Here is a 12467-nt window from a genome sequence, read left to right as displayed (position 1 = left end):
GCAAGTAGCATGAAATTCTATCTGTAAATCAAACTACAGGCAAAGAGCTAGGGCAGAAGGCATGGAGTCCCCTTCACCCCCAGTACCACTTGGGAGGAGATTTGCCCAATCTCTGCCTGTCTTCACATGGGGTTTCTCCCCAATGCACTCCCTCTTCAATACCTGTCACAGTAGATTGGGACCTCCTTCCTCTAGGGACCTTATTGTTGCTAACTTTATATCTGCAGTGACCCTGTTCCAGGGATCTTGAGGTACTGGGACTTAGGCCTTGAACACACACCATGGCCTGTGTGTCGTGTCCAGCTGTTCAGCCCCGGGCACCAGGAAGTGTGTTCTGATGCCAGGTGCACAACTGAGAGGTGGTACTCCACAGGGCCTGTGTGAATGAAGGACACCAGGGCTGTCAGCCTAAACCTTGGAGAGCTTGGGGGGAAGCCAAGCACTTGGAGCCTGCCAGCCACCCACAAGGTATAGCCCTTGTCCCTGGACCAGGTTGGGTCCTCGTGTTCTGCCACTTGTCAGGTGCTTCTCTTCTTCCATTTCCAGGTCCAAAAGTGCCAGAGGGTTCCAGTGTCTCGCAGACATTTCTGGAACTCCACTAGTAGAAGAGTGTGCCCCTGAATGAAGCTCCACAAAACTTGCTCTGGCTGGCAGCGGTCACAGAGGTCTGCAGGGGCCTTTTCCCATAATGCACAAGTGCTACCACCTGGCCCTGCCCATGTGGAAATGGATGCCATGGTAATCTCCCAGGACTTAGATGAAGCATGCAAGTCGGTCTTGTTTGCAAGCAAAAGATGGAGACCCGTAAAGGTAACTCTTGGGAGTGTGGCAGCGTGATACAATTAGGAGCAGACCACAGAGTGTGGGGGAAGTTTTCATGGAGGCTCTGTGTGCTGACACCCGTGCATGTGGAGTTGTGCAGGGGAGCTGATCTGCTGCCATAGGTGGCAATGAGGGGGCTGTGGAAGGACTGGCTGCAGGGCGGGGGGAAGAACTGGGGGGCCCAGGGAACGGGCACCAGCAGTCAGGCCTTTCACCTCTTTTTGGTTTCTTAGGTTCTCAGCAGTGTCTTACCCAGGGCCATTGTACTTGCTGCCTCTGTGGCTTCCCTCCTCAGTTGGCCACATTAGGTCCATATCTCTCAGATGCTCGTTATAGAGCAAGAAGTATGTGTGTGTGAACATATATATGTGTATGTGTATGTGAGAGACAAAGGCCTTTGCACCAATCATGACAGCCACCTAAGGCAAACGAAGGACTGTATCTGTACCAATCACTGCAGGCCTCTCATGCAAATGAAGAGCTGTCATGCACCAATCACGGTGTCCCTTATGCAAATGAAAGAACTATGATTGCACCCATCACAGCATTCCTTATGAAAATGAAATGCTATATTTATACCTCTCACAGGTCTTCTAGGCTACCTTCTAGCCTGGGTAACATGGATGTAGAGTCATCTAGGGTTCCCAACATCTATAATGGCAAAAACTCCTGTGCAGGCTGTTTGCTGGCAACAGAGCATTCGGCTTCCTGCAGTAGTCTCCACAAAGTGTCCATTCAAAGCTGCTGGTGAGGCAGAGGGCAGCTGACCAGCTGATGGCCCACCACTCAAGGCAGCCAGAGCACCAGGGAAGGTCTAGGAGCTGTCAGTGAGGGAGTCAACCTTCCCCCAGCCCCAACATCTCAGCACACTTACAGTTCTTATAATAAAGACACCTCATGAACACCAGCAGTGCTCTGACAGTAGTTTACAGTGCTCTGACAGTTTGCTGTGGTGTAACACAGTGATCCCCGCCCACCCCAAGAGCTCCCTAATCGACGCACAGCCGGGTCTCCCCCACAGCTCCATGATTGGCCAACTCACAGCCGGGTCTCCCCCACAGCTCCATAATCAATTGACTCCCAGCCAGATCTCCCCCACAGCTCCATGATCAATTGACTCACAGCCAGATCTCTCCACAGCTCCATAATCAATTGACTCCCACCCGGATCTCCCCATAGCTCCATGATCAATTGACTCACAGCTGGATCTCCCCCACGGCTCTATGATCATTTGATCATTTGACTGAGCAGGATCTCCCCACACCTTCATGATCAATGGACTCCCAGCCAGATCTCCCCCATAGCTCCACATCTGCCTCCTCCCCTGGCTTGCACCCACTCAGTCATGTTTAGCAAGGGAGGTTGTGGTAGGGTTCCCACGCAGGGCCAGGATGGGGGATGGGTCCTAGGGAGGGTAAGACTTGAGTTTGGGGTTCAGAATAGTTCCTTGTACTGGAGCCCCTATTCCCAGGATGCCAGGTGGGCCCATTATGCTGTGTGGACAGCATGAGTAGAGCCCTGCTGCTCTCTGAACACAGTGCTGTGTGATGCTGCATGATGCGGCGGTTCCACGTGATGTCACAGCCAGGCTAACTGCCCGGCACTCCGTGTGACGTGGAGGTTCCGCGTGAGGTCACAGCCGAGCCAACCGCCTTACACTCCACTGCTGTGGGCAGCGGACAGGACGAGGTGGCCAGTTCAGGATTGACCAAAAAGTTGTTCTCCCTTTGAAGAGAGCAGAGAGGACCAGGGCAGCCAAGCAGACTTAGACTGGACATGGTATCCAGGTGAGTCATCATGCCAGCCCTCTTGGGAGCAGTGAGTTTGCTCTGTACAGTCCCTGATACCCCAGGAACCTCTAGCAGATGGCAGAGAGCCTACCATGCCGAGGTGCCCCCAGGTGTACGTGCATGGACCCACCTGTGCAGAGGTGTCCTGTCCCCCCAAGTGTCCTTACCCCAGGTGTCCTGCCCCCCCAGGTGTCCCGCCCCCAGGTGTGCATGCTTGGGCCTACCTGTGCCGAGGTGTCCTGTTTTCCAGGTGTGCCTGACCCCAGCGTGTCTGTCAGCTGCTACAATGAGGTATGTGCCAGAAGTCAAGAAGTCCCCACCGCACCTCCTGAAGAAGTTTGCAGGTAACCTGGGAGCCAAGCCGCCGGGCCTCGCAGGGAGCGGGAGAGGCATGATTAGGGGCACATCCCAAGAGTAACTCAGGAGAGGATGTCGGGATGTCTCCGTTCCCTTAAATTTCACGATAAACAGATCTGCACTCTATTTTGTAATTCTGATGTTGGGAGTAGCCTTCTTAGTAAGGAGAAGCAGCCCTGGGCAGCCAAGACCCCCAACCCCATTCCCAGCGGTGTCCCCAGCTGGTCTTGGGCACTAATTCCTGGGGTGGCGGAGGCCACAGTTTTCTGCAAAGCACATAGGACTGCTCGGACTCAGAGCCAGCCACTGTCCCTGCACTGGACACTGGAAAGGCGCGTGCTGTGCCCCTGACCCTTGTGGGCAGCGCTGTGCAGGTAGCCAGTGTTAGGTGCTCAAAAACGTCACTAACTCCAGGTCTTGGCTGATGATGAGATTTGCGTGAGGTATAATTTCAAAAAGGTCTGGTCCTCCCTGTGTCCCCTGTGTCCTCCCCATGTCCTTTCTGTGTCCTCCTCATGTCCCCCGCATCCTCCCCGTGTCCCCCTGTGTCCTCTCTGTGTCCTCCCCATGTCCTCATGTCCTCCCGGTGGCCTCCCCATGTCTTCCCCATGTTCCCTCCCTGTGTCCGCCATGCCCTCCGGTGTTCCCATGCTCTCCAGGGTGGGAAGCCCGCTCTCTTCTGCAGACTCAGGGTGGCGGTCTGTGCCTTGCAGTGTGTGACATCCCGCTGTATGACATCTGTGATTACAATGTCACCAGAGACCGGTGCAAGGACCTGGGGTGCTGCTTCTACAAGGGTGTCTGCTACGAGAAGGGTATTCCTGGTGAGTCCGCATGGCCCTCTTTCCCAGGGCTGCCTCCCCTGCTGCCTCCACTGGGCTGGCACAGGCCCAGGGCCTCCCTGGAGGAGTCCTGTCGTTCCAGGAGTTGCCCAGAGCGGATGTGAAATAACCTGACAGAGACAGTGGCAGTGGGCAGTGCTGCTGGCCATGCGCTGGCGGGGCCTGTGGGGCCTAGCCAGTCATTGTCCAGCCCGGCACTGAGGGCAGCTGACGGGCTCCGCCTGGCTGGACCACTCCTGCATCCACTCTAGCTCCAGAGAGGAAAGGCAGGGGTCTGGAAGTCAGGTCTCTGAGCCTGACGGGGGGGGCTGCAGGAAGGGCTTCCCCCACCTCCCTACAGCTCCCTGGTCACCACCAGCTCCACAAGAGGGTGTGTGTGTGTGGCAGGGATCAAGTACAGAGATGGATCCAGACCATTCTGCTTCCTGGGTGCAATCTTGCTTACGAGGGCTTCGGCCTCCTGTGCTTTGAAATTTTCTAAATCCCAAATTTCCAAACCATTATTAGATTCCTCTAGAAGGTTGACGGCCTTTCAGGAGAAGGGCACTCGGCTCTGCGAGTTGTGCCTGACTCTCACACACCAGGGTCCCTGCCCCAGGGGCCAGCAAGGCACAGCCACTCCATGGAGCTCCATGGAGCTCCCTGCCCGGAGATGGCTCGGGACCACCCATCCCAGCCACGATGCTCCACCATGCTTTGTCCACTACGGACAAAGGCACACTGGCTATGTGCCTGAGGGGACCTTTCTACCCTCTCCTCCTTCCTCCCCCACCCCTCCCACCGCGTCTCTCAGAGACAGAGCCCCAGGTCTCTTTGCCTAGGCTTCCCACAATTCAGGAAGCCAGGGAGCAGCAGACTGCTGGTCGGGTAGCCCCGCTGACCAGTGGCCCCACTGAACAGCTCCTCAGGAGCCTGCGAGAAGGGCTGAGACTCGCTCAGAAGCATGTCTGCATCAGGACAGAAACCTGGCCCACAAACACTTGAACATGAAATATGGAAAAACCAGGTCCCCATGGAAACCATGGCCAGCACAAGGATGTATCGGCACCACCGCCATTCGCTCTCCACCCTAGAAACCCCAGGAAAGGGTGACTCAGCACTCTGAAGACCTGCTGCCTGGGAGAAGCAATGGCAGCTTGCTTGTCTTATTTCTGTTGGGTTGAGTCATACCGTATTGCTTATAAAATTTGGCCTTTTGATGGATGCGATCTGGTAGATTCGAGTCTATTCATGAAGTTGTGCCACCGTCACCGTGGTCTAATCCCAGAACACTTCATCACATTGAAGAGCAGCATCATGCCGGCTAGCTGTCTTCTCTGTTCATGAACAGAATCGCGTGCATGGTTCTTCCACTTCCCCGGCGTTCCCTTCTGTGGTAGAACCCATTGGCACGTGGCATAGACACACCGCGGTTAGTTGATCCATTGATGAGCTGGTGGACATTTGGGTCGTGTCTGTTTCTTGGCTGTTAGGAGTACTGTGGCTCTGAACATTTACACACCAGTGTTTGTGCAAGTACGTATTTAATTCTCATGCGTCTGGAATGGACCATGTATCAATTCTATGTTTAAGTTTTTAAGTTGATTTCTGAAGTAGCTCTGCCATTTTTAATCTCCTCAGCAGCATGAGGGCTCTGGTTCCCTGAAATTCCTACCAACACTTCATCCATCATAGCGGGTTGAACCCCAACCCTTTTGTTTTTGATATAGAGACTTGCTACCTTCTCCTGGGTCCCCACAGCCAGGGGCTGGTCACCACAGCCAGGCCCCAGGACACCACAGTCAGGCCCCGGGTCCCCACCCTTAGCTCCTGCATCTGATTTCTAGAGTTGGTTTTCGTTGCCTCTTCTGGTTGTCCCAGCACCAGCTGTTGAAAAGCATGTATTTATTTGCAGGTGTCACCTTTTCTTGGTTGAAAACCAAACATTTTAGATATATAGCATCACCATTCAGAAAGTCAAGTTCTCCTGGGTTCTCTGGGTTTATTGGTTCTACTGTTTTTATTATGGTTTGATCAGTTTTTCTGAACATATCTGAGAAGTCTGTTTCTTGTGTTATAGACCACGGGAAATTCACTCAGTCCTACTGGTGGTCAGCTGATGGCTGGACACTTGGAGACGTAAGTCTCTGGCTCTTGGCCAGAGGTTCTGTGTTTACATGTAACTTCCACCAACAGCTTCTGGTGAGCCTTGCCTTCACTCGAAATGAGCATGGTGTGGCTCCTGGGTGTGGGCGATCTACACATCTCCCTGCCCTCCCTCTTCCAGCTCCTTCCCTTCCCCAGCTCCTTCCCCTCCTCCAGTCTCATCGTCCCCAGCTGCCTGGAGGAAATGCCATTCTTGCCAAGTGAGCTGCAAGTCCGGTGGAAGAAGGCAAGAGAAGCACCAGTCAGGCCCGACATGGGTGGTTCTTTGTGGGGCTTGGCACCGCTCTGACCCCCGGGGGTGCCAGGCCACTGGCTCTCACCTCAGCCACACATGCTGCTGGCTTTCACAGTGTCTGTGCACTGAGGGTTTTAAAGCCCCATGGAGCTGGCAGGGGAGGTGGGACAAGGTGAATTGAAAGGCCCAATGCTTTACTGCTGTGACATTGAGCTGTTCACCCTGAATAAGCAGATGTCTGCAAGCCTTTGGTTCATTTCCAGATTTCTGGAAAAGCTTTTTTTCTGTTTTTGTTTTCCCCACAGCTTTGCCAGCCATTCTCCTGTTCCCTGTGGAGAAGAGATTTTCTCAGGTTCCCATTTTTCCTTTTTGTGTATATGCCACCCCAGCTGAGCTTGAACTCGGGGCCTCATACTCTCGTTCAACTTTCTTGCTCACGGCTAGGACTTTAGTGCTTGTGTCGCACCTCCAGTCTGGCTTCTGGAGTCTCTGTCAGAGCTGGTTTTAAACCTCAGCCTCCTGAGCAACTGGGATTACAGGCCTGAGCCACCGTTGCTGGCTCCCTTTGTCACGCTTGCCAATATTATCCAGACAGGTAATTCTGGATGTAGCAGGAATCGAGGGGCAAGTGTCACAGCACAACACCTGACACTGGTTCTGGGAGGACCCTCTGTCCCTCCAATCTCTGAAGAAGACCCGCTGCTGCCGGTAGCCAGAAACTCACCTACAAGACCTGTCTGAGTCCCGGGTCCCAGCAAGCTGGCCTAATCGCCCATTCCGAGGCTCTTCTGCAACTTAGATAGCTTGGGAAATTCTCCATCTGGTTCCAGAAAGTACAGACCCGGATTTGTTGTGTCCGTCATCTCCAGCTGGTCACTGTCTTTGAAGCGTGCAGGGTCTCCATTCCCTGCATCCAACAGTGTGAAAAGAGGCGGAATGAGCACCCACGGCAGATTCCAGTGGCAGATCCCCTGCAGGGCTGAGGGGCAAAAAACTGCAAGCCAGCCAGCCGTGCTGGCTTCCATCCTATGCCCAGCGGCATCTTGCAAGGCAGGTGTTAACCAGTCTATGAATGATCTACTTGTGTCATACACTGCTTAAATTAGAACCCTCACCTTGTGCCTGCCACTCTCTTGAGAGCGCGAGCCCTGTCCTCCACAGAGCTTCCATCACTGCACCCTGGGACCCAGGCTCCCAAGAATTTGTGCCTGAAGACAGAAGATGGCTCACTGCTTTGCAATTGGGCTTTTTACATGTGCACGCAGGCGTGCATGTGTGTGTGTGTGTGTGTGTGTGTGTGTGTGTGTGTGTGTTTAAGCAGACAGAGCCAAGTTTATTTGAAAGTGAAAGGAAAGCTGGAGTTGCAGCTAGACTCCACGAGGAGTGGCATCAGAGGGCCATGGTGATGATGCGGACTCCCGCACCTCTCTGGGGCTATGCTTATTGCTGGACGGACCCAGGCATGAGACACCCTGGCTCTTCCCATTGCTTGGGCACCCAGGGCATTATGGGGAGAGGGAGCATTCGAGTGGGAACTCAAGAGGCACCGTGACAGGGCACTTGTTATGTGTCACATGTCACGTGTCACATTTGTCACCTGTTATCCCTACATACCAGCTCCCCTTCTTTCCCTCATCCTCTGCTCCTGTGGGGAAACCTCGGCTGCGGCGAGCACTTGGGCGATGACTGCTCCAGGCAACTTCCTATTGAGGGAGGGCAGAGGGGTCCCTCTGGGAGGCCTTGGGGTACATCATTCTTGTATGGAAGCCCACTTGAACCTCCTGACATCCTTCTGATGTTAATAACCGGGTGTGTGGGCTTGGCTTTTTCTTAACTTCTGACATTTTTTGAGTTAGAGGTTGGGCCATCCGTAGGAAGAGTCTGGGCAGTGAGCCCGACACTCGGCTGCTCACTGTGCCCTTACATTATTTCTCATTCCTTTGACATCTTTCTCCTTCACCACGGCAAATGAGCCGCTGTGCCGCGTAAGTTGTAGTATTCAGTGACAGGGTATCATGAGTTCTTTGTGCACCTAATTCCATGTTATGAAAACCTTTCACCAACTTCTTAAATTGGCTGCTTTGAAGTGCGCATTGTGTTATGTCATAATCTGTATTATTAAGAATATGAACTTGGGGAATTAGCATTAGATCTTTCAGAAAGAACTGGGAGTTAAAAGAGAAAGACTTGCCTCTCGTTCATTCCTCAGTCTTGATTTAGGGCACATTGTTTAACATGTCATTTCTTCTAAGCAGAGTTGAGTTTCTTCATGGGACTTGAAAGGAGTGCAAAACTTTGGTTTAACTGTGTTTGGGGAGATGTTACTGGGAGATTCCTTAAAGAAAAGACTCCTTTCTTCACTTGCTGCTGTCTCTGGGAGATAAGTGATAATGCTGTGCCACAAACGGGGTGGCACAGATACTGGGCAGAGACTCAGAGGAGCCTTAGATGTGGACATGGACAGAGGATGTGGAGGACAGTGTCGTGTGGAGGTGGTGGGGATTCAGTAACATGTCACGCACATAGTTTGTGCCATGAACGAACGTGCAAAGCCACACTGAAGAGTAAACATTTCCTCAAATTCAGGAACTTGGGAGTCACTGTTGAGGACACCTGTGTTTATCCCACCACAGCATCTCTGTGCTCACCGCTGTTTAAAGCGCCCGTTCTTCACCGGAGCCTCTGCCCCTCCCTTGGGCTCTCTGTCACATGGACACTTGGGGCTGGGCTCAGAGCCCTGGGGTGCTGCCGTGCCTCAGCTCCATGCTCAGCCTCCAGGGCCCTGGCTGGGCTGCAGGTGGGTTCCAGGCATCCGTGGAGGCTGCTGCCAGCCTTGAGAGTGGCCTGAGTGTCTTTGTAACATCTTCCTCCAAGCAGGCGGTCCGAGAAAGAAGCTGGAGGCTACGAACGCATGCATGCACGCACACTGCACTGCACACCGGCTCTGGTCAGACATCAGCCGGAGTGGCTGTGGGAGTTTCTCCCGGGCTGTGAGTACCTGGGTGGAGACTCGCAAAGGCAGCGCAGGATGCCGTGGGAAGTGGAAGCAGCAGGCCCACCATCCCGTCCTCCCTGCTAGCAACCTCTGCCAACAAGGGGGACAGTCCGTACGCTTCTCCTGATTCATGCTGTACAGAGTCAGAGCTTGTGATGTGACAAGCCGATGGTTAGGGTTCCCCCGGGAGAGCACTGTAGTCCGTCGCTATCGCCTCCTGGTGTCACATGAACATAAGAAAGGTTAAGACTTTGCCATCTGCAGCTGGGGGCTCCAACTCCCTGTCTGCCCTCGGACTCCTGTCTGCCCTCGGACTCCCGTCTCCATGTAAAGGACGTCACAGCTGCCTCCATTTCTGGAGAGCCAGAGAGCAGCGCAGGAGGTGGGAGGGGGCAGCTGGGGTGCACACTGAACTCTCAGCCCACAGGGTGAGTAAAAGCCCCGGTGCCTGTGAACAGAACGGTGCTCAGAAAGGCTTGTACACAGATGTGATTATGGAAGGTCCCTGGGGAACAGGCAGCCCGGCTCCACAGGAGTGGTGTCCCTGGAAGAGAAGAGACCGAGAGAGCCAAGGAGAAGAACCATGAGACTAGAGGTGGAGACTGAGCTGAGGCGTCTGACTGGGGAACAGCAGTGGGTCCACACCTACCCGGCGTGGCCTTCCCAGACCCCGTGAGGCCAGGCCTCCGACTCAGACTCCGGCCTACGCCCAGGGTGGGGGGCAAGGAGCCGCCGTTGCATTAAGACCCTGCTTTCATCCAGTTTTGTGGCATCTGCTAGCAGGAGGGAGGAGGAGGAGATGAGATCAAATCATGACCCTGGGGCTGGGCGTCCGTGAGAGACCGATCCGATGTCCTTCCCCAAGAGGGGCCAGGGCCGAGAGCTCAGAGGCCGCAGGAAGGTGTGGGGGCACAGGCCCTGTCTGCCTGCAGCTCGCTGAGAGCCTCACCCATGCGCACATGTTTCCAGTTGTCCGTGGCACTGATGAGGGGTGGAGCAGGGAGGTTTTGTTCTGTCAGCCTCGGTAGCAGTGAGCAGCGTCCTGGCTGAAAGGATCATGAGAACTCTTTTAGTCTGTGGAGCGGCCGGCCAGGGTGCAGACAGGCTGGCGGGGCGCCCTGACCTGCGCCTGCTCTGGGTTGAGCTGGTCACCTCTCTGCTCTCTGGGGGGGGAGGGGAGAGGGAGGGAAGGTCTGGGCAGGCTGCGCCCCCTCTGGGTGGACTGATTCCCTCTCGACTTGGGGTTCGGGTCTGAGCCACTGCTGTCTTTCAGTGTACGTGCATGTGTTCTCCGCCTTGATCGTGATCATCGCTGCAGCCTTCATCATCACCATCATCTACAGGTGGGGTCCCTCTTCCTCCAGCTGGGGTGTGGTGGGAATGGCACAGGCAGGGAAGCTTCTCCCTTGCTGGGTCCACAGTCCGGCTCCAGCCATCGCCGGCCCCAGCTGCTCTGGGCATGTTCCTCTTCTGATGAATGTCACACCCAGCTCACAGCCATGCCTAGAGCCCCACGGGACTCCCCAAACCCTCGGCTGCCCAAGCATGCGCCTGCCATGGGCATCTTGGAGATGAGTCCCTTCCTCCCTCTCTCTGGAAGTGTGTGGCCAGAGGCCATGTGTGTGGCTTCCCTGCTAGGCTGGCACACACCTCTTCCTGTGGTGGGACAAGCCACCACAAGGATATGTGTGCAGTGTGCAGTGACAAATCAGGCCCTTTCTGTCCAGCTAGCCTGTCTGGCCCCCTGCCTGCCCACCCAGGTTTTATCTCAGGGAATCTTGAAGCCACACTGCATGGGGTGTGTGTGTAGATCGAAAGACTCGATGTGACCATGAGGTAGACCTCAGAATCCACATGCCGGCTGGTGTTGGGAATGTGCATCTACCTGAGACCACACTTGCTGGCTGGGGGTGTCCTGGGGACCACACGCACGTGTTATATGCATGTGTCATGATGACAGGGTTGGGCCCATGGGGCCTCCACCTTTGTCATTCTCTTCACATCAGAGTTGTTAAGGAGAGCAGGCGAGAAAAGGAGGGTTCCGCAGACGCCAAGGACAACAAAAATGCCTCCCAAGGGTCGCAGAAGTCTCAGTCCGTCTCGCAGAAGTCGCAGACCGTCTCCTTCTCTAAGAGCGTCGACAGCCGAGAAGGTGGCCGTGCCGAGCTGTCCTCAGGTTTTGGGGTGGAGGGCCTGCCCCCTGCCCTGAGGTCCTTCTCAGGGTGACAGCACCTTGTAGTCTCTGAACACTGTTTTAGTTAGTGGAAGGCTAACACGTCCATCTTGGGAGAGCCTGGTGTACAGCAGTGGGGCCTGGGCGGGCAGCACCCCTGTCTCCTCCCTTATCTCTGGGTCGTCAGCCCTGTGGGTGGCCATGTCAGCTCCTGGGCTATGCTGGCCAGGGACACAGCAGTGTTCTCAGCTCTCTCCCAGTCCTTCCCGGGGACACAGGTCAGTATGGCTGCTTTGGGTGCAGCGGATGTGCCTCTCTGTCCGCTCTGGTGTCAGAAGTCATGCAAGTCGGTGACTCACAGGTGGCCTTTGGGGGTCTTTTGCTGCATTCCCCGGGCTGGCAGGCAGCCGAGCGAGGGAAGAGGGCTCTCTGGGCGATGGCTTCTTGTCTAGTGGAGTGTGTCCTGGAAATGGCCCTCTGCCCTGGCCTCCAGCCTCCCTGGCTTCCTGGGAGTCACCTGGGACCAGCGATGGGGAGAAGAGACCTTCTCTGGGCTGCCCGCGCTGCCTGTGGTCTTTCCTGCAGTTCACGGGAAGAAGTTCACACAAGCCCTGGGCAACCCGGCCATCCACGCCAGCGTGCTCAGCGCTCAGCCTGTCCCATCCCATTTCTGCTGAGCACCCTTTTCTCTTCTTTCCTCCAACAGCGGACATGTCAGGGGATGAGATGGAGTGAGAGGTGGAGGTCAGCAGGGAGGAGTATGGGGATGCGGAGGACTGACTGCCCCATGAGAAAAAAATAAAGGTATTTTGTAAGCAGCTGCCTCACCCCTCTGTGTGGGGAGGGGAAGAGCCATGGGGCCAACCGAGGTAGAGCAGCTTGGAGGAGAGGAGCCATGGGGTGGACCGGGGAAGAGCAACTTGGACTCCACGCTGCCACCCGGTGAAATGGTGAGAAGGAAACACACAATGCATGACCATGCACCATGCACAGGCACCGTGCATGGCCTGGGCTTGCTGCCAGGCCCCTCGCAGGCAGCAGGACAGCCCTGTGGACGCCTCCATGTTGCAGTGAGGAATTTTGCTAAGTACCAGAGAAGACACGGCGG

The 12467-nt window shown here is 55.2% G+C and overlaps 1 protein-coding gene across 1 annotated transcript; it reads left to right on the top strand.

The window, feature by feature from the left end:
- Positions 1–2447: 2447 nt before the first annotated feature.
- On the top strand, positions 2448–12165 carry Tex29 (testis expressed 29). The gene is made up of 6 exons (XM_070001926.1): positions 2448–2609; positions 2863–2956; positions 3683–3793; positions 10460–10529; positions 11193–11338; positions 12066–12165. Exons 2-6 carry the CDS (start codon positions 2899–2901, stop codon positions 12092–12094), a joined length of 414 nt encoding a protein of 137 aa, XP_069858027.1. The 5' UTR covers positions 2448–2609; positions 2863–2898; the 3' UTR covers positions 12095–12165.
- The last annotated feature ends 302 nt before the right edge of the window (positions 12166–12467 follow it).

Source organism: Dipodomys merriami, unplaced genomic scaffold (genome assembly GCF_024711535.1).
Source record: "Dipodomys merriami isolate MVZ:Mamm:240054 unplaced genomic scaffold, mDipMer1.0.p SCAF_6, whole genome shotgun sequence".
NCBI classification, from domain to species: Eukaryota; Metazoa; Chordata; class Mammalia; order Rodentia; family Heteromyidae; genus Dipodomys; species Dipodomys merriami.
Note: the sequence above shows the minus strand (reverse complement) of the source record. Positions and strands in the feature narration are given on the sequence as shown.

What these genes read in the sequence shown, in the direction of transcription:
- Tex29 (XM_070001926.1), top strand. Translation starts at nt 2,899, where the DNA reads ATGAGGTATGTGCCAGAAGTCAAGAAGTCCCCACCGCACCTCCTGAAG. An exon ending in CTACGAGAAGGGTATTCCTG is followed by an intron (nt 3,794 to 10,459) that starts GTGAGTCCGCAT and finishes GCTGTCTTTCAG; the next exon opens with TGTACGTGCATGTGTTCTCC. An exon ending in ATCATCACCATCATCTACAG is followed by an intron (nt 10,530 to 11,192) that starts GTGGGGTCCCTC and finishes TCTTCACATCAG; the next exon opens with AGTTGTTAAGGAGAGCAGGC.